Raw genomic sequence first — 21,113 nt, 5'->3', positions numbered from 1 at the left:
TGTTTAGAGACAACAGTGTACTTAGTTATCACATCGCTTACAAAACCTAAACACTAAAAGCAAAGAAATGGAATGTTTAGAGCATCATAAATCTTACCTTACTCACAAACTAAAAACCACAAAGATATTATTGTGATCAAGATAAAGAAATGCACATTACATTACATCACATCACAACAACCTTAACTCTGTCTCATGGATGGTAGAGGCTTTTTCTGTATAATTTCTGTTATCTTGATCCTGGTTATGTTGAAATACGTTTTTCTTTGTACTTGTATTTGGAATTTCCCTATGTAGGTGGGTGTGTGGGTCAGTGACTTTGTTTGTGTTTTTGACATTGTTCATTTGCCTACATAAAGGAAAAAGAACATCATAGGCTAACATTTTCAAAATTGGCACCTAAAGTTAGGCCTCTTAAAGAGGTGGTAAGATTTTCAGAGTTAGGTGCTTAACATGACTGGACTTCCATTAAATTTCATTGGGAGTTATAGGTATCCAGCACCCCTGAAATTCAAGTCTCTTATTTAGGTGTCTAAATATGGATTTGTGCATCTATCCTAAGAATGACAATATGGATTTTTGGCCATTAAAAATTAAATAAATGGAATAGAAGAGTCCCCAGATTTTAAAAGATTTATTGGTGCTTGGCAAGTTATTAATGTTTTTGCAAGTTATTGACAATCTAATAACTGTTTGGCTAGGTCCTTCTGGAACATCATTTTCCACATACCTAAAGAGATGGGTGTTTACACCACACATAACCTACAACACGTATTAGACCAAGGCTCCTGTGCAGTCTTGCCTCATGCAGTGCATTCCTGAGAAGATATGTAGCTGCACAGTAAATGAATATGAGTTATATATGTTTAATGCTCCTCCCATCATGGGGTGTCAGCAGGAATAGAACCTGGGGCCTTCAGCACAAGCCTCTACAACTTGAGCCAAAGAACTGTTGGTGTACCTGACTCTTACCCTATATGTGGGCCAGATACTGTGGTCTGTGTGTGAGACACAATACCCAAAGCTAAGGTATTACATATGCATGCCTATTACTCCAAACATTGGTAAACAGTGCTAGAAAGTTCTAACAAGTTCAATAACTGACAAGGCAAATACCCATGCTCTCAAAGAGCCTTGCAAAGGTGGGTAAGCATTATAAATCCACTTTTACAGTTGGCTTAAATAAAGATGTTTGAAGCAATGCATGTGAGAGGCACTTGACTTCAGTGGAGTTGCACCAGTTTAAACCAGCAGCCAGCTTAGCCCAATGAAAAAAAGTTTCTCTAAGTAGCCTGTAGTGACAAGGTGAGTGAAGCAATATCTTTTATTGGTTAGTGAGAGTGATGAGCTTTCAAGCTTACACAGATGACCTGAAGAAAGGCTCACCTACCCTATCTCTCTAATATCCTGGGACCAACACAGCTACAACAACACTACATACTATAAAGGTTGCTTAAGAAGTTTGTGGCACAATGGAGACCAGAACCCTGCTCTCTGCAAAGCCATCGAGCTCTGAGAATGCTTACTGCAACCCATACATAGAAAGGACTTGGCTCTAGCCTAGGCCATTCAGATGGGCTAGAGAGGTTTGATTTAATGAAAAGAAGTGCACAGAAATCTGGAAGCAAGCAGTTTAAAACCCATTCAGTAAAAAAACAGCATATCATCTTGGGAAAACAATGGCAAAAGTTTCTTAGATGCCTGTCATGGAAACATGAGAGAGTGACAAGCTTTTTAAAGGGCTAACCTGAAGAGTATGTGCTGTGTAAGAGCTTGTGAAGGAGCACAGTCTTTGCACAGCCAGGAAAAGATAAGATCCATATTGCCAGATATAGAGCTGAAGGTGAAATGCCCGTTATATTTCCGAGCATTCTACTAATCAGCACAGAGTAACAGGTACAAGTACTGTTAAATGACTGTGTAGCTAATATTTCCTGGCACTCTACTAATGAGTACAGAGTAATAGGTACATATACTGATACATGACTATATAGCTAAACTGGGAATTAATGCCAGAACTATCATTTGTGTTTTCAGAAATGATGTAGTGAAAACTTGTGCACAAAAGATTTGAGGTTTTAGGAAAATGATCTGAGTAGAAACATATTCTGGACTTCATTTTAACAACATATTCAGATTTATCATCATTGGGTCATAAATGGTTAAAAGCACTTAACACCTAAACTGATCCAAGGTATATAAAATACCTAATATTCTAGAAAGGTTAGATGAAAAATATATTGAAGTGCTTTCTCCTGTAATGGCTTTAGTAAAATGCTAAATCACATGTGGCTGCACAGGAGATGCCAGATTCATCAAGACCAGAGCAGTGCCATATGCCAAAAGCAGGGACTGTTGCAAAATCTTTAGGAGAAGTGGTTAGCCAAGGTGTCCTGACATTTTTTGGAACATACAAAGCTCACAATGGACCAAACTCCTTTAGAATTTGGTCCATTGTGGGCATACAGAAAGATGGCAGTGTCCACATTTTCAGAAACTATTAAGTAGATATGGATCCATTTCCAGTGCTAAAAACAGAGCATCTTTTTCCACTGCTAGAAGGTGGCAGTATTAATGAAATTAGATTTGCCTTAAGCATACTAGTAGGTGAAGCACAATCAAGAGCCTTTAAATATCTGATCATCAATATTCTTATGCGGCTATTTCCATATGGCTTTTCCCTGGAGTGGCTAGCACATTGGCTATATTATGGCATATAAATGATCCAGTATGAAAGTGTTTAAGTGAAGTGATCAACCATTTGGATGGCATACTAATGAAGGTGACAATATGGAAATTTATTTGAGGAGTTTGGAATGCATATTAAAAGAACCCAAAAGGTTTGGATTATAGGGTTGTTTTTGTTTGTTTGTTTGTTTGTTTAAAAGGAGAAATGTGCCTTTTTTCTAGTCAGGAGTCTTAAGATAAATGATGCAAGTAGAAGGATTAAAACCTCTTCCAGAAAAAAAAGTGGAGCAGTTTCCAAAATACCCGGTAACTATGCCTAGGCATGCCACAGTAGTCAGATCCCTAGTTAATTGGGTGACACTTTATATTAAGGTTCCTTTTGTAGATGGTTTATACAGAGCTAATAAATGATTAATAGATGTTGTAAGCATATTACAGGCATGAGTGATATGTATTATAGATAGGTATAAGTACACCACTACAAGATGTAATAGGTAGTTATAAGCCATGATTGCAAGCAATCTATTGTCTTGCTAAACTCTAACTGATAAACCCTTTACTAAAAGATTATTTATTAACCCCTTATAAGCAATTTCTAAATTGAACCTTAATATAAAGTGAGGCCATTCATTTTATTTGGGAACTTTGCTATCTAACACGTCTACAGTAGTAAATAGAAAGACGATTGTTAATAAAGGATAGTAACCGGATTCAGACTGAAGAAGGTAATAGGGCATTTGAGCACACCAAGAATTTATTCATATGTACCAAGGTGTCAGTACATTTAAATCCCAAATTAGAACTTTTAGCATGTGGTATCCCTCCTGTAGGTATAGATGCCATCATACCACATAAAATGCCTGTTGGGACCAAGACAAATTAATTAAAGATTCTGTAAGCAAAACCAAAACATTATACAAACCTTTGTTTAGAAAAAGAATCTCTGGGTATTATTCTTGGAATCAGGAAATTCCAGGTACTTCTGCATGGGAGGAAATTTTCATTGACAGCAGGCCAGAAGCTCCTTGTTAAAATTCTTGGCCTGAAGAGGAGTATGCTAATCTTTGTAACCTAGCAGCTGCTGAGATAGGCTCTGATGGTAGGATCTTATCTCTGATAAGTATAATCTATCTGAAAACATGGAAGTGCTGATGTATTATCCCAGTTGCAATTAGAGGTGGCAAATCCTTTAAAGCCAAGTCCAATTTTTAGAATATTTTTTTTTGGAAGAAGTTCCTATTTCTGCAAGAAGAATGCAGCAACGACAAAGAGCCAGTTCTTAAATTAAATTAATTAAAACCGCATATTTCAGAGGGCGATGTGAATGTTTTGTATGGTGAGCACACACGGTGTGGAAAGATGAACTCACAATAGAGTGACTCTATATTGTTGGGTTTCTGTGCGATGACAATGAAATCCTTGCAAGTCACATTGTTGGAAGAATTGCATGAAGGCCACACTAGAATAGCTAAAAAAGCTAAAGCTGTCACTGGAACTATTTTTTTAAAAGCCAAATTTGTATCAAGATATCGAGTTGGTGAGTGTACAATGTGATGTGTCACAACAGGCCCATAACGTGCCTGTTCCTAGATCCTGATATCTTTGGAAATATGCTTTGAACCCATGACACAGAATTCATGTCAACTTTGTAAAGATCAGTAAACCAACAAGACTTAAGCCTGACTGGGTATTCTTTCCTAAAGAATACTCTTGGAGACTGCAGGGTAGGAGAAAATGGAATAAAAGTGTCATTTAAAAAGTAATTGGCTCAGGGACATATCTTCTGACTGTAAAAGTAATGTTAAGAGATAAATACATCAGTAATTTACTGTGAAGTATAAAATGTTATTAGACTCCGAAGCTTAAAAACACTATATCTGTGAATGAAATGTGAACAAATACTGTGCCTTTTCCGGATTCAGAGGATTTATTTCCCTTTATGTTCAAGGCAGAGGCTTGACAGTCTGTCGGTTTTGCCTTTATCAAGACACTGTTAGAGACAGTGCTTCCTAACTGAGAGATTTGGATAGAAGTAGCGTGAAATCACCTGAAAAGTTTGAATTATAATGAGAAAAAATACACTAACTTCATTTTTGGGATATATATGCTTTGCACTGTTTTATTTATCCAGTAACTGGAGGGTTAATTATCTCAATGCATGCACATAGTTACATAAGCCTGTATGAGTTATATTGGTTAGAAATGGTAACAGGTTTCAGTGGTAGCCATGTTAGTCTGTAACAGCAAAAAAACCGAGGAGTCCTTGTGGCACCTTAGAGACTAACAAATTTTTCTGGGCATAAGCTTCCGTGGGCTAGAACCCACTTCATCAGATGTATGAAGTGAAAAATACAGGAGCAGGTATAAATACATGAAAGGATGGGGGTTGCTTTACCAACGAGATAAATCAATTAACAGCAGGATACCAAGGGAGGAAAAATAATTTTGAAGTGGTAAAGACTGGGTATTCTTTCCTAAAGAATACTCTTGGAGACTGCAGGGTAGGAGAAAATGGAATAAAAGTGTCATTTAAAAAGTAATTGGCTCAGGGACATATCTTCTGACTGTAAAAGTAATGTTAAGAGATAAATACATCAGTAATTTACTGTGAAGTATAAAATGTTATTAGACTCCGAAGCTTAAAAACACTATATCTGTGAATGAAATGTGAACAAATACTGTGCCTTTTCCGGATTCAGTCTTTATTCCCCCCCACTCCCAGTCTTTATTCAGGCCTAATCTGATGGTATCCAGTTTGCAAATTAATTCCAGTTCTGCCGCTTCACGTTGGAGTCTGTTTTTGAAGTTTTTTTGTTGAAGAATTGCCACTTTGAGGTCTGTTATTGAGTGTTTTTGAACTACTGGTTTTTGAATGTTATGATTCCTGATGTCAGATTTGTGTCCATTTATTCTTTTGCCTAGAGACTGTCCGGTTTGGCCAATGTACATGGCAGAGGGGCATTGCTGGCACATGATGGCATATATCACATTGGTAGATGTGCAAATGAACAAGCCCCGGATGGCGTGGCTGATGTGGTTAGGTCCTATGATGGTGTCCCTTGAAAAGATATGTTGACAGAGTTGGCACCGGGGTTTGTAGCAGGGTTTGGCTCCTGGGTTGGTGTTTTTGTTGTGTGGTGTGTAGTTGCTGGTGAGTATTTGCTTCAGGTTGGAGGGCTGTCTGTAATCGAGGACTGGCCTGTCTCCCAAGGTCTGTGAGAGTGAGGGATTGTCCTTCAGGATAGGTTGTAGATCCTGGATACCAGCAGATTACGCCTGAATAAAGACTGGGAGTGGTCGGGTCGTTACAAAACCTAAACTTAATTTCCCCAATTCTAATTTCTCCCTACTGTTACTCACACCTTCTTGTCAACTGTCTGTAATGGGCCACTCTCTTACCACATCAAAAGTTATTTGTCCTCCCTTGGTATCCTGCTGTTAATTGATTTATCTCGCTAGACTGACCTAACACTTGGTAAAGCACCCCCCATCCTTTCATGTATTTATACCTGCTCCTGTATTTTTCACTTCATACATTTTATGAAGTGGGTTCTAGCCCACAAAAGCTTATGCCCAAATAAATTTGTTAGTCTCTAAGGTGCTACAAGGACTCCTTGTTTTTTTTATTGGTTAGAAATGTTTGGAACCAATAAGAGGGGATATTACTTTGTAACTAATATTCTTGCCACTACCGGGTTTAACTAAAATAGCACAAAAGAGATGTTTTCTGATGAGCTGTCTGGAAACTGATGAGACTTGTTTTGGTTTGGAAGCCTTTTTCTTGATAGCTTAAGCATTTGTTAAAGAGATCTAGTTGGGTCACTCATGATTCTTTGATGTAGAACACCAGCATCTCTTAACTCAAAGTACTTGACTCCCAGTGGAGAAAGTTGCAAGGAAGATGGAGTTCAATGGAAATGAGTCAACAATCTAACACATCACTTTGTAAACATTCGCTGCTACAAGAATGGATTCCAGTTGTATCATTTCTTGCTTCCATTACAGTCTTTGCCACAATAATGAGGAATGAATCATTCCCTGAAACAAAGATTGCAGTGACAAATGTCAATGACAAGTGTCAATGACACAGGAGTATTCCATTCCTAGGAGAGTAAGGTTGTAATTAAACCTGAATAAGACAGAACTTTCATTCATTCGATTCTCAAATTCATCACTGTAAATTAGTTTATATTATTAGAGCACATTTTATCCAGAAGTACCCTCAAAGCACTTCATAAATAACATACAGAGACGTGTACTATACACTCAGCAACTTTGAGTGAAAAAGCACAACTGTCCTGCTTTATAATGGTAACTTCACATACTACTAATAGAAGAAGCAAGTCTGAAAGCAAAATGTAGGCTAAAGATTCCTCTTTTGGGGCCCACTGGATTTTTGCCTGTACATGGCCTGCAGTACTGAGCTCCTAGGTCAAAGTGTGCACCAAAAAAGTGTCTTTGCTTTTCTAACGTCTTGCAGAGTACAACACCAGTCAGCTATTTTATAGATGATCTATCTGTGAACATGCAGCAAGGAAGATAGATCAAATGGTAATAAGTTGTTATGGTGATGTCAGGTCTAATTCCAGAAAATCACTACCGTCGTCTTCTTGCAAGTTAATGAAAGTTGCCTCCAGGTTAGGGGAGTTCACCTTATCTGCTTTTTTCTTTTCTACAATCCTTACATCCATCATCTTTTCCTTCATTTTTGGCATGAACATGCCATCCATGATCTCTTTGGAGACGAAGGTAATGCATAGTAGGGGACAATCCTATATCAACAGGGAGATGGACTAGATAATATAATATTCACCCCACACCCCAAACACCTATAATTTCATGACACCAGCTCTTTTTCCAATCAGTTTCAATGCTACTTCATGAAGAAGCCAGTACTTTAGGCCAACAGGGCCATTTAACCTCATATTGCAATCTATCATCTCCACAAAGCATCAGAACTTTGCTTGGATGAGAGCATGCGACAATCCCAAATAAAACTTTCCTAGTGTCATTGTCCCATTTCACCCAGGACATCATACTTCTGGTTATGTTTTATAATAAATGTAACTATGTGTTGAATCATTCTATGGTTTGGTTACCTTCCAGTGATTGCTGTTGACAACACTTTTAGCCCATGGCAGAACAGGTAGTTTCCTCCTAATGCAGCACAGAAATCAGATGAAATAAATAATCAGATAGTTGCTTTTTCCTATTAAAATTAAGAAAAAGATGGAAAATTTAGATTTTTTTTTCAAAAGCTGTTTTTCCAAGTACCTTTTTATTTCTCTATTTTTATATTTCCTATGTGATGACACTTATTTGGCACTGCACTGATCTAACCTAATCTAGGTGATAATGGGTCTTCCTATGGTTATTTTTTTAAAAACAAATGGTTGCAGTTTAGCAACAACAATGATAGTTATGTTTTCAAACACAATTCCATTTTCTCTGTGAAAATATTTGGATTAGCATTTGCAGTCTGTAGATTCTGATATTTAAATGAAACTGGTGCCAGCCTTGGGGGTAGCTGGTCTTTGATATTCACCAAGAACAACAGTAGCCATTGGTTTGATATAAACAAAATTCAAATTTTCTTTTCTAAAACTACTTGTAAGTGCAGAGATGTTTTATTTGCAATTTTATTTTAAAAGCTTGATTGCCAATAAAGTAATGGGGATAAGTAATTTGCAATGCATTTCCTGATACAGGAACTCATGTAGTCGTACTGGTAAAAAGGCTTGAATGCATAATCATGAAATACTTTTGTTATGAGTCCAGTGCCAACTGACAGAAGAAAGGGTGATTTAAAATGTTTGCCTTTAGATTGCAAGCTTAGTCACTGACCATTCACCTTCGGAGTATGCTTGAAATCCAACCTTGAGCCAGGTGACTAAAATAATTCATTTCAAAGGTCCCAAACAAGCTGAATTTGTTAGTTAGTTTCAATCTACATTTTGGTGGACAGTGGGCGGCAGCTGAGGTCTGTTCATATGATATCTAAAAGGAAGCTATCCAGGAGACCACTGTGTTATCAAACATGATAGAACTGGGAGAAAGAAGGGAAGGGGAAGTAAGAATCTTAATATATGGTTCTACTCTGAAAAGGGACTCAAATATGGAGTTTATGTTTATTGTTTATGTTTATTGTGCCTTGGATTCTATATCAGATTTACTCAGTTATCAACTACAGGGGTTGCTGAGATAGAAGTAACTGTGGGCATAATATGGCAGGGCGCATCTTGGTGAAGACACCTGAGAACTTAGGAATCTAGTTTGACCTTGGGGTCCAAAAATTATGTTTGCAGGGTTGTCAGGGGGAAAAAAATCAAGGACTGAGCAGAATCGTTGAGACATATACATGGAATCCTATTTTTTATAATCACTTTTCAGGGCTAGAAGGAATCATACCTTGGGGGGGGAAGGGTTATCCCCCAACTGGCTAATGCAGGGTTTTTTCCTCTGAAGCCACTGGTGCTAGCTGTGGTCACTGACAGGACATTGGACTAGATAGATCTCTGATCTGATCATGTATGACAGTTCCTATGATTTGAAGGAGAGGGTCATGTCCTGTGGATTAAGTCAGGGAGGGCATTCCATGCACGTATTTAAGAAGAATGGGAGAATCTGTGTCACTTACTGTCCATATTCTTCAAAAGTTATATTGTTTCTGCAGAGTTCTATTCTCTTTTCAAAACTATTATTTAAAACAATAACTCACATTAATGGGTCCTATAAAGTGTATTTTCTTCCTCTGTTTGTTTCTTTGGTATCAACAGAGGTGAAAAAAACCCCAAGAGCAGTGGTTTTCAACCAGGGGTCCGGGGCCCCCTAAGGGGCCTTGAGCAAGTTTCAGGGGGCCTCCAAGCAGGGCCAGCATTAGACTTGCTGGGGCCCAGGGCAGAAAGCCGAAACCCAGGTCCCTGAGCCCCGCTACCTGGGGCTGAAGCTGAAGCCTGAGCAATGTAGCTTCGTGGAGGTCCCTGTGGCATGGGGCCCCAGGCAATTGCCCTGCTTGCTACCCCCTAATGCCACCCTGGTTTTGATATGCAGAAATCCAGTTATTGTGGCACAGGTGGGCTGTGGAGTTTTTATAGCATGTTTGGGGGGTGGAGGGTGGGGGGGAGCTCAGAAAGAAAAAGGTCGAGAACCTCTGATTTAGAGCATAGTAGTCCAATGTGGTATTTATCATCATCACAAGGAAATCAGACATAGGATAGTCTAAAAAAAACTGTTTCACTACATTCCTCTCAACTTTGCTCTTCAGAATTCTTCTGTGTCCTACTGGGTATTTTTCTCTTTCTTTTTTTCTATACAGTGCTGATCAATAAAATATACAAAGGCTCTTCTTCCCCAATGACATCGACCTCAGGGGGAAACAGACTAACATTTGAATCCTACTCAATTTTCCTGGGCTGATAGCGACATGGGGTAGCGTGACTGTGCAATGATTTTAATTTCTTTACTTGTTTATCTCATGCAAATACAAAGCATGTTTGGAAAACAGTTATTATGGAATGGTGACTTTTCCATAATCAAAAGCAAAGGGATGGCTGATATCCAAGGGTAACAAATGTAAGATTAGGGTTTTGTTTTTTTTAAACCCTAGTCAACTATGTATAAGAAAACGCTGGAACTCAGCATGAAGGCCAAGAATCAAAGCCATCATATGACTGCATTAGCCATGAAAAAGTTACAAGGGATACCAATCTTCACGTTTAGGCTCATATGGAGGTCATCAGCTAGAATCAGGAAGAAATCTATTTGCCCTTCAGAAACAGACCATTTATTATCAAGGTAGGATTATTTATTGGGTGCAATTCTTGTGTTATGTCCCAAAGTAGAAAATTCTGCACCTTAGAAAGCACCTCTTGCATGGTCACTACCAAGCATATGTTTCTTCTATCAGTAGTATTCTGGGCGTCCTCAAGTACAAGTGAACAAAGGTCCTGCTTGTTTAGCTGTCTTCTGTTCCTAGGGTAAGTTTGGCTCCCAGGGGTGGTGGTGGGAGTAATGATGCCACATGACCTTGGCGTAGATGGTTAGCAGTTTGCCAGCCATTTTCTATTTGAAACGGAATATTCACCTGCAATCAATGCGGTTGACTGTTCAGAATTCTTGTTGTAATATTTCTTCTGTACACGTCTGCTGCCATATTAGTTCTTTTCCAACTACGTCAGGGGTAATGGCCTTTAGCTCAAGAAGATTGTTAGATGCTGATGTCCTTTCCCCCCAGTTTACCATGGAATTTCAATTTAAAATGTGTTACTAATTACTACACACTGTTTTGCAACAGCTCCCTTTTAGAAAAGAGAGATTTAGTAGTAGTCCACTGATCAGAGATAATCTTTCCTGGTTAATTCAACTAGATCTTTGCTAACCGTGGAGAAAAGGTAATCATGTAGTTTCAGTGCTCTTCCAAGATGTTTCATGCAGATTTCACACTTATCTTTGATAGCAGCATTTCATGCCTGGCCAGAAATGGACATCTCAGGCTCTCTTCATACACTTCTCAATGGATAGAGGGGTCTTGTATACAAAGCTTAGCATTTCTGACATCATGCTGTGTAGTACTATAAACAGGATGTCCTTCATACAGAATATGCAACAGTTTAATCTCTATGGTTCAGATCCACAAAAGCACTTGGACACCTAAATCCCAGTGGTAGGTGCCACTGCGATCCACAAAATTGCCACTTGGTTGCCTGCTAATCCTGTAGACACCCCCCAACTCACTCAGTGCCTAAATTTTCAGGGTCAAAGTTCACTAGGTGACTAAGTTTCTGTCTCCGGGCATGTTCACTGCTGCCTCACCCTAGGCTTCCAGATGCCCATCTCATGCCTAAATCCCAGTGCAATCCACAAACTGGGAAAAGATAGTTGCAGGAGTGCCTATCTCACCTGTGGTGCCTAATCCAGTAGGCATGCTCAGAGGCCACCCAGTGGATCAGGTCCCATTCAAATTCTGTCTGGAGGAGCAGGCAGTGGTGTCCACCTTATAACTTTTAGCCCAATGGTTAGAGCATTCACTTGGGATGTGGGAGATTAGGTTCAATTCCTCCCTCAGGCAGATGGGGAGAAAAGGTTTGAACAGGGATCTCCTACACCCCTCAGGAGAGTGCTCTAACTACTGAGCTATGGGATATTCAGCTCCCTCAGTCCTTCCTGTTGAAGCTGCTCCACTTTGGTTAAATAAAGAGTCATTGGAGCAGGGAGACTGGACCTTGGTCTCCCACCTCTCCCAGGTGTCATTCTTCCTCTCTCTCTCTGGTCCAATTTGAACAAATGCCTCTACTTTTCTTGGTTATGGTCAAACTCCTCCAAACCTAATTGTCAAACATAGTGTACTCTCTCACGGCATTGCCATTGTTTTTACCCCAAATCAACAGATCCTCAGGTATTACTTCCAGATCCTCGAAGGTCTAGAGCACGATACTTTGATACACTTCCTGTTCAAGGCAATCCCAAAGGGAAGTTGCTCAAACATATCTACCACAGGGAGAGCTGAAGGTATACAGTTTTATACTTTCAGTATGAAATTGGACCTGCCAAAACTCTTGGCATACATCCCAAACTTAAACAACTCTTGCATTTTGAAGCAGAGACATGATCTTATTTTACCATCTGGCTAAGTTCAGATTTAACTCTCTCTCCCATTACTAATAGGACTTTATCAGTTGTGCCACCAAAAATATGTGTACCATATATTTATATCAATGTAATTATTTTATCTGTAATCAACCCACACTGTATTGTTTTGCCTCCTGTTCAGGTAAGTTATACCCCTGTTTGATCACAGGCATGTGCACTCTACTCTTCAACTCAAATACACTTGTCTTTCCCTTCCATTATTCTAAACTCTGAGTGAAACCTGTTCTTATGTAGGCATTCTCATTTTATACCAGCTACGCAAACCAAGCTTAGTTTTAACATTGGGTGGTCACTAATCTTTTTGTGTGAATGCATTCTGGAGTTACAGTGCACCCTGCTCCAGTATCTAATCCAATGTCACAAACCAAACCTGTTGTAGAAACTTGATTTGTAAACGTATTTAGAGACTCAAAGAACTGTTTCTGCCTTATCATTTTATCCTCAAAGTGTATGTTTGTGAATCTATCTTGCTAATAAAGCATCACACTTCTGCAAATTGAATATGAGCCAACAATGTGATGCAGTTGCGAAAAAAGACATTTGGGACATATTAACAGGAGTATCATATACAAAACACAAGAGGTAATTGTTTCTCTCTACATACCCCTAGTGAGGCCTCAGGTGGAGTATTGTGTCCAGTTTTGGGCACCACACTTTAAGAAAGATGTGAACACATTAGAAAGTCCAGAGGAGAGCAACAAAAATGATAAGAGGTTTGGAAAATCTGACCTATGAGGAAGGGTTGAAAGATTTTAGCATTTTTAATCTAAAGAGATTAGAAGAATGAGGGGGAACCTGGTAACTGTCTTCAAATATATAAAAGGCTGTTATAAAGAGGATGGTGATCAATTGTTCACCAAGCATAGGACAGATAGTAATCAGCTTAATCTGCAACAAGGGAGATTTAGGTTAGATATGAGGAAAACCTTTCTAACTGGAAGAATAGTTAAGCAATGGAACAAGTTACCTAGGGAAGTTGTGGAATGCCTAACATTGGAGTTTTTAAAGAACAGCTTAGACAAAACACCTGTCAGGGATGGTCTAGGTATACTTGGTCCTGCCTCATCATGAGGGGATGGACTAGATGGCCTCTCAAGGTCCCTTCCAGCCCCTACATTTCTATGGTTCTATGGAAATGATTGCTCTTATTTCATGGATGACAACACACTCCTTATGTTTGACCCCTTTGCATCATCTTGTGATTGCCTCCACATTTATAGTAAACAAATCTGGTCTCTGCTATTTGTTTGCCTTGATCTTTAGGCAGTGGTAGTCATTTTTAATTAGATACATTTCAGTACTTTCACTGCTTGTTAACTTTTATTCGTGAAGTACAGTTTTCACTAGCTCTGCAGATCTCCACTGCTCTTTTCAAAGTCAGGTCTATTTCTTGTAATAACCTGGCTTTGCCCAGGTTACCAGTTTTAGCACAAATAATTTGATCTTTAATTAGTTCATCTGGTAACTGATCAAATTCATATGACCTAGCTTTATGACATCAGTCTATAACACAGGGTATGTCTACGCTTGGAGCTGGGAAGTGATTCCCAATTCGAGGAGACATATCCACTCTTATTGAGCTAGCAGGGTAAAAGCTGTGGTGGCTTGAGCAGCAGGAGGAGCTAGCCACCCTGAATAGATACCCACCTGCGATGCTAGGCACATACATGGGGGAAGGGAGGCCTAGCCCCTCCCATGACTCAAGCCACCATGGTTATACTCTATTTTTAGCACGTTCTTGAGCAGAGCTAGTGCAGGTATGTCTCCTCAAACTGGGAATTACAACCCTAGCTGAAGTGTAGACATATCTACAAAGGTCAACAATCTCATCTGGCATGTGGTTTCTTGTAAAGAAAATGTGTCTTTCCCACATGCCCTCCACACCCCTCAGTCTCAGCCTGGAACACCATCCTACACCCCAAACCCCTCATCCCCAGCCCCACCCCAGAGTCTGCACCCTCAGCTGTAGCCCTCACACCCCCTGCACCCCAAAGCCCTGCCCCAGCCCAGAGCCCCCTCCTATACCCCAAACCCCTCATCCCCAGCCCCACCCCAGAGTCTGCACCCCCAGATGTAGCCCTCACACACCCCGCACCCCAACCTCCTGCCCCAGCCCAGAGCCCCCTCCTACACCCCAAACCCCTCATCCCCAGCCCCACCCCAGAGTCTGCACCCCTACCTGCAGCCCTCACCCCCTCCCGCACCCCAATCCCCTGAGCCTACCCGCTGAAAATAAGTGAGTGAGTGAGGGTGGGGAGAGCGAGCGATGGGGGGTGGGGTGGAGTGAGCAGGGTTGGGGCCGCAGAGAAGGGGCAGGGCAGGGGGCAGGGCAAGGGTGTTCGGTTTTGTGCGAGTAGAAAGTTGGCAACCCGAGGGTGAGGGAAGGATTTCATTCTCTCCAACTTCTCTAATACTACTTGCTTACAGTACAGCAGGTAAGTGTTGCAACCACCTCCTCCACTTTTCTGCCATCCTCTCTTCCAGATAGAGGGTGGCTTCATTTTTCCAATGATTGATTATTTTTCTGAATGCTATGTAATAAAGGTACAGATAGGAATACTTGTAGGAGACTGGTATATTTCCTGGTCCATCACATGACATCAGCCAAAGTTACAAAAGATTATACCCCTGTTATGGCAGGGATCAGAGTATGCTTTGTCTGCAGTGGCTACATACATTCCTTCAACATTGAGGATCCATATTGCATATATAGAATGGGGCCAGATTCATCTCTGCTGGTAGAGAGGTCCCCTCCAGCCCAGGGGTTACATTTAGGAATCCCCAGAGCAGGATACTCTGCAGAAATCCTGTTGGTGAAGGCTGCTCAGGAGGTGTAATGACTTCATGAATCCTATGGCCTGCCCTACTCACTTTTTGCCACCAAGGTCCTGTGTCCTCGTTTGTGCTGACAAAGTAAAGCATTCTCAGTGCATTGGTGTCACACCAAACTCAGGACCTTGCATTGTCCATTGCATTAAAAGGTAGGCTATATTCACCCAGTAAAACCATCCCAGAACAGTGTATCAATGGATTAGCAAGTGAAACTGTGAAAAAAAACTATTTTAAAAAATGAAAGTATGGAATTCTGACTAACTTTGGTAACAGAAATACTACAAGCTCTGATCTGACAACATATTATAGAAAAGTTAGACATGAAATTAGTTCTCATCCTGTATATTTCCCTCCTACTTTTTTCTTTTTTGTCCATTGTTTAAACTCCTCATGGAAGTGCCCAAAGATGGGATAGCTGCTGGTAATATCACCACAGAATACTAATGCAGGTTTTCCTTTCCACACCCTTTTACTGTAAACTATTTCCCAGAGGATAAGGGGGGGTGAAAAGATCAACAAATACTGACAGTTTACTTTGGAACTTGAAAAAAAAGTGGGCAAAACTAAAAACACTCCCTTTGTCAGCAATTATCACAGTCCCGAGCATTCACTGGTACACAACAGATGTGCCTTCTGTGGCTGATAATGTTGGGTATGGTAAATTGGTGACGAAACAAAGGACATAGGTTTACAATTATGCACTCCCCAGACCCCAGTATTTTAAAGCAAATCAAACTATGGTATCTTAGTTCCTAGTCTAATGTGAAAAATATGAGCCACTAACTAAATCTTCAAACAAACAGAACCTGACTTTCCTGAAATATGGCAACTTGGCATTTTTATGTTTAATTTTTTTGTAATGGAGAATGATGGGCTTTTAAGGGTAAGCTGCTTCCTTTGAGCAGCAGACATGCAGTGTGATGCCCAGGCTCAAAGAGAATAGCTCCACACCCCCTCACCAACTGCTGTAGGTAGCCACATATCACCCAGGTCCTTCCTTGCATTTATGAAGACAACTGAATTACTGGTGGGATAGTGAGGTAACCTGGAAGCATTAAGGTGCCAATGTATGTACCTTTTAATGCAGAACAAATAACCCAAGCATCTGACATCACAATACTACAGTGTAACAAACCACCATATTGCAGTTTTGCTTTGCTTCAGGTAGAGGATAGACTGTATGCAGAGTTATGTTTTTGATTTGTCTCTTGCCAAACTTGCTTAGTAGTGGATTGGAAGCAGCAGCAGGAAGAAAGAGATAGAGGAGAATAAGCTATAAGTGGGCTTGTGGGTTGAAGATATGTGGGGTGAATTTGGCACAGTGACTCTAAACTTGCCCCACCTAGATGATGCATAAAATCACAAAAAGAGTTAGCTGTTCAGTCTAAACTTACATTAAAAACAACTAAAAGGGCACCATCAGGTATGGCACAACACAAAAAATGTTATTTTGTTCTTCTAAAAAGAACCCATAACGTTTGGATTCATTTACTATTATTCAAAAGTATCATGTTCAAATGAAGTCAGGTCTTTTTATCCCAACTGCTTGCACCCAGTCCTAACTGAGACCAGAAAACTTCCTAAGCTATTTCCAGCTGGCATCAAGATACATCACACAGAACAGCAAGCTCAACACATGGCATGGATCCTTTCAATCGTTGATCCATTGCATCAGCTTACTCAGCTCTTTCCAACCGAACTGTTTATTCCCTCAGTGATCACTGTCTGTAAACGGGATGTTAATGAAATACACTGAAAGGGAACTGAGGCTATCTAAAATGTAAACTACATTTAGGGGGGAAAAAACCTCATGAGTAGACTGACAATAAAACATCCATTTCAAGACAATTTGTACTATTCTGATGGAAGATTCATGTGAGAGTTAGTACAAGGTTGTTAGGCTTTATTATTTTTCTTGCCACTCTGAACATTTGCACGAGGTTGCAAAACCAGCTTCTTGAACAAGATAAGTTATTAATATGAGAAATGTATCACAGACCATCTCAAAAGATGGATACATTACAAATAAGGCTTAAAGAATCTATATTATTGTCAGGTTGCTGAGCTATGGCTCCTTTTTTTTTTTTTTTTTTGTCTCCCCATCTCTCTCCTTGGTGTACTACCATTATGAATGACTGAGCAATAACTGAATGCAGTAACTGAATGAGTGAGGAAGTATCTCAAAATAACCAAAATAATCCATAATGTACACCTAAATTTAAGCAGAGTTGCAAAGTTGTTCAGCTGCAGATCTGAATTTAAACTTTTCCAGAACTGGATTTTGGTCCATCCATTAGATAGATCACTGCTAATCATTAAATTTGGATCTGGATGCAAACTCTCCCATAATTCCCCAAAATGTGCTCTATTGTACCCTAAAATTATTGCTATAGTCTGTTCAGAATTATACTCTCTAGATACTTTACCAATCCTGGCATCAATCCACCCTCAATGACTTCCATGACAGTTCAACACATGGAACAAAAGCGAGATCAGGCCATATCTATGTTTTTTGAACTCCAACTTTTCATTGCTGGGAAAATTCAAACAAAAACAGAAAAGCCTAGTAACATTATTTTTTTTGTAGCAGACACACAATACTATTCCAACTTTCCTCAAAAGGCTAAACAATAGCAGTTACTATACGGCCTATAAAGCTACAGTATATAAGAGCAATAAGTGTAACACCTATACTTGCAATGCTTAAAGTAGCTTGATTGTTTTCATCTTCAGTAACCCCAACTTGCACAAGAATTGGTCTGGTCAGCACCAGATATCAACTAAAATTCTGTGGTTGGGATTAAGCAGCACACAATTTAAGAAGCCCACCATTTGTGTTGTGATTTAAGACTGTCCTAAGTACATAGCACTCCATTTCTTTGAACATGTAGAGTTGGGTTTTGTCCCCATTAATGCAGTCTGCATCTTCCTATGACAACCTGGCCACTGTGCCCCTAAGAAAATAGACAGTATTTGCACTGTCACCCTTCCGCGGGGGTTTCACAGGGGCAGGGAGCTTTATACTGATTTTGGGAATCCACAGGAGATACATTGGCCAAAGGCAGCTGAAGGGATGCTCCAAGTTTCCAGGTCACCCTGGCCATGTCCATTCCTGGCAGGCTGCCCACTTTTGGGGTTGTGCTGGCCAGCTGCAAGTCCTTGAGACAGGTTTTAGGCCTCTTGCACCCTTGACAATTGCTCTGTGGCTAGAGCCTCCACAACTGGAGACATTGCCTTAAGGCACAGGCGAATCTAGCCTGTAGCATTATTTTGCTGTCTCACAATTCATAATCTGGCATACCAGCGCAAAATGAAGTACATGAAATTCATGTATTTCTTGACATTAACTCAATGCAGGTGGTATGCAAACTCAACTACAGGGCTCATACAGCTAGCACTAAATGAGTCAGTTTGTCTTCTGACAGCAGTTGGAAACCAGTAGCAGCAGCAGAACAGTACAGGAGTAAGACAACAAGAGATTTGGGGGTTGAAAGGAGGCAACAGTGGGATAAGGAATCTATGGGGCTTCCTGCCCCTGAAAGAAAAAGGAAGATGACAAGATGTAGAAAAGAGACATTTACAGAAAAAAAGAAAGAAAAAAGAGAGAAGAGGTGGGAGGGGAGCAGAGGGAAGAGACACAGACCAGGTAGAACAAGCACTGCTTTAGTGGTGGTGCCTTAGAGAAGCATTAAGCTACCAAAAGAGATAACAGAAAAAATTCAAAGATAATTGATGACGACAAATTAAAATGTTAAAGAATTCTACGTTCTCATCCTTATCCCTGCTTTACATCAGAAGAGAAATCTACAGTTGTACTACAATGAAGGCTGAGAATTTTACAGACTAAGGGGTCTTGTCTTCTTCTCCACATGGAGACTAGACTTGAGTACATGGCACATAATAAAACTACTACATAGGAAAGTAATGTATAGATTTTCTTAGATGTAACATTAATTTGCAGCATTTGTGTGTGTATGTCTATCTATACATTACCATGAGGCGAAACTGGTGAAAGTTTTCCCGCAACGTTTTTCACTAGCTTTTTTCATGCCATTTTCAGGTCTAAGTACTGAAATGGAATTTATTTTCCCAGTTTGGCTTGCATAATACATTTGTAGCAAAAATCATTGCATTTTCAGAATGTGGTACATATGAGATTTCATGTGAAAATACCATACTTGAGGTGCGTTATTTGTGTTTCTCTGCAACTCCCCATCTTCTTGGCATATGCCAAAATTGCAATATAGACACATCATGCTGGGCACAGTATAAACACATAGTAAGCAATGTGAAGACCACAGTTGGTTGGTAAAGACACCATTTTTGCTTTTGTTTGAAATTGGATAAAGTTCTCCTCTCTAATCAACATGGAGTAGGGAGGGAATCAGTTGTGCATGTTCTGGAGACAGAACTCAATTGACATCAATAGGAGTTTGATGCCTGTGACAATTACATAGCCAGCAAGTGAGATCTGCAGCCTGGGCGGGCATGAATTTTGACCTGGGTTTAGTAGCTATTATTATAAAGAGCAGATTTGAGAACAATAGTTTCATTACATCAGATGAATGTCTCTTTGATGGAGTCTTATTGTTTTAACACATTCTGTGTTCTTTCAAATCTAGATTCTTGAAGAAAACATGAAATTAGAGTGCAAGTGCCATGGAGTTTCAGGATCTTGTACTACTAAGACATGCTGGACAACCCTTCCTAAATTCCGGGAGCTGGGCTACATCCTTAAGGACAAATACAATGAAGCTGTTCAGGTTGAACCGGTGAGGGCAAGTCGCAACAAGCGTCCAACCTTCCTTAAAATAAAGAAGCCACTGTCCTACCGCAAACCCATGGATACAGATTTAGTGTACATAGAAAAATCTCCAAATTACTGTGAAGAAGACCCTGTCACTGGCAGTGTGGGAACACAGGGCAGAATGTGCAACAAAACAGCCCAGCAGACCAATGGCTGTGATCTGATGTGTTGTGGTCGAGGTTACAATACACACCAGTACTCACGAGTGTGGCAGTGCAACTGTAAATTTCATTGGTGCTGCTACGTAAAGTGTAATACGTGCAGTGAAAGAACAGAAGTGTACACCTGTAAATGAAAATGTGGCTGGGGAAGGTGACTCTAGATCCCTAGGAATGAATACATTTGCACATGAGCTCAACACAACTACTCAAGACTGTAGCAAAGACCTGCTTTCTTCCAAAAGAAAAGCTAATGAACGGATCTGTCTTTTCCTCTCATGTTTCAGTACTTATGTGGATACACATTAAAGACTTGTATACATTATCCAAAAAAACAAAACAAAACAAAAAACCAAGCCACTTGACACATAAAACAGAGGAAAAAAATCATCTAAGCTAATCTGCACCTCCAAAGCTTAATGCAATGACTGCCTTATGAAAAGAACACCCAGTCAAGTGAAAAAAATCTGAGAGCTTGGCAACTAACTCTTTTGGTTTGGAAAAAGATGGTTAAATACACACGCTACTGTGCATAAGGGATGGGTTGGGTGGGGGAAACAAAACAAAACTTTAACATGGTCTTTGCACAGGATGGGGTGACAATGCTCCAGTGTGAATTTCTACTTAAGTGTGGATTATGCAGATTTAGGTTTCTACACTTGTGAAAAGCTTCTGCTGGTCTTGCCTGTCTTTCCATTTCACACAATTTGCTACAGCAAGTAGAACTGTTGAAGTTTTCCATAGACACTGGTTTATCTGCCTTTATTTTTTTGTGCTGCAGATTTTAGCACAGGGATTTGGGACATCTGGGCATAATAATAGCAATATTTAACAATTTATTCAGATAAAACTAATATTAATTTATTTAAATAAAAAAGAACTCTACAACATTTTTGGAACTATTCTGCAATTAAAGTAGATAGCTTGCTTTCTTTGTGGAATAATTATTTTGTAGATACGGCAAGGAAAAAACTGAAGCT

General features: G+C 39.9%; 1 protein-coding gene across 2 annotated transcripts in view; it reads left to right on the top strand.

Annotated features, from left to right (window-relative positions):
- WNT7A (Wnt family member 7A) overlaps positions 1 to 20,270 on the top strand; it is an 86,835-nt gene extending 66,565 nt beyond the window's left edge. For both annotated transcript variants that reach the window (XM_065407347.1, XM_065407348.1), the window contains exon 4: positions 19,791 to 20,270. In XM_065407347.1, the coding sequence (XP_065263419.1) occupies positions 19,791 to 20,270 (480 nt within the window). The remainder of the gene's footprint in view (positions 1 to 19,790) is intronic.
- The last annotated feature ends 843 nt before the right edge of the window (positions 20,271 to 21,113 follow it).

The sequence above is a fragment of the Emys orbicularis genome, chromosome 7 (assembly GCF_028017835.1).
Source record: "Emys orbicularis isolate rEmyOrb1 chromosome 7, rEmyOrb1.hap1, whole genome shotgun sequence".
Taxonomy (NCBI): Eukaryota; Metazoa; Chordata; order Testudines; family Emydidae; genus Emys; species Emys orbicularis.
The sequence above is the reverse complement of the archived record's forward strand: the minus strand, read 5'-3'. Positions and strand labels throughout refer to the sequence as shown.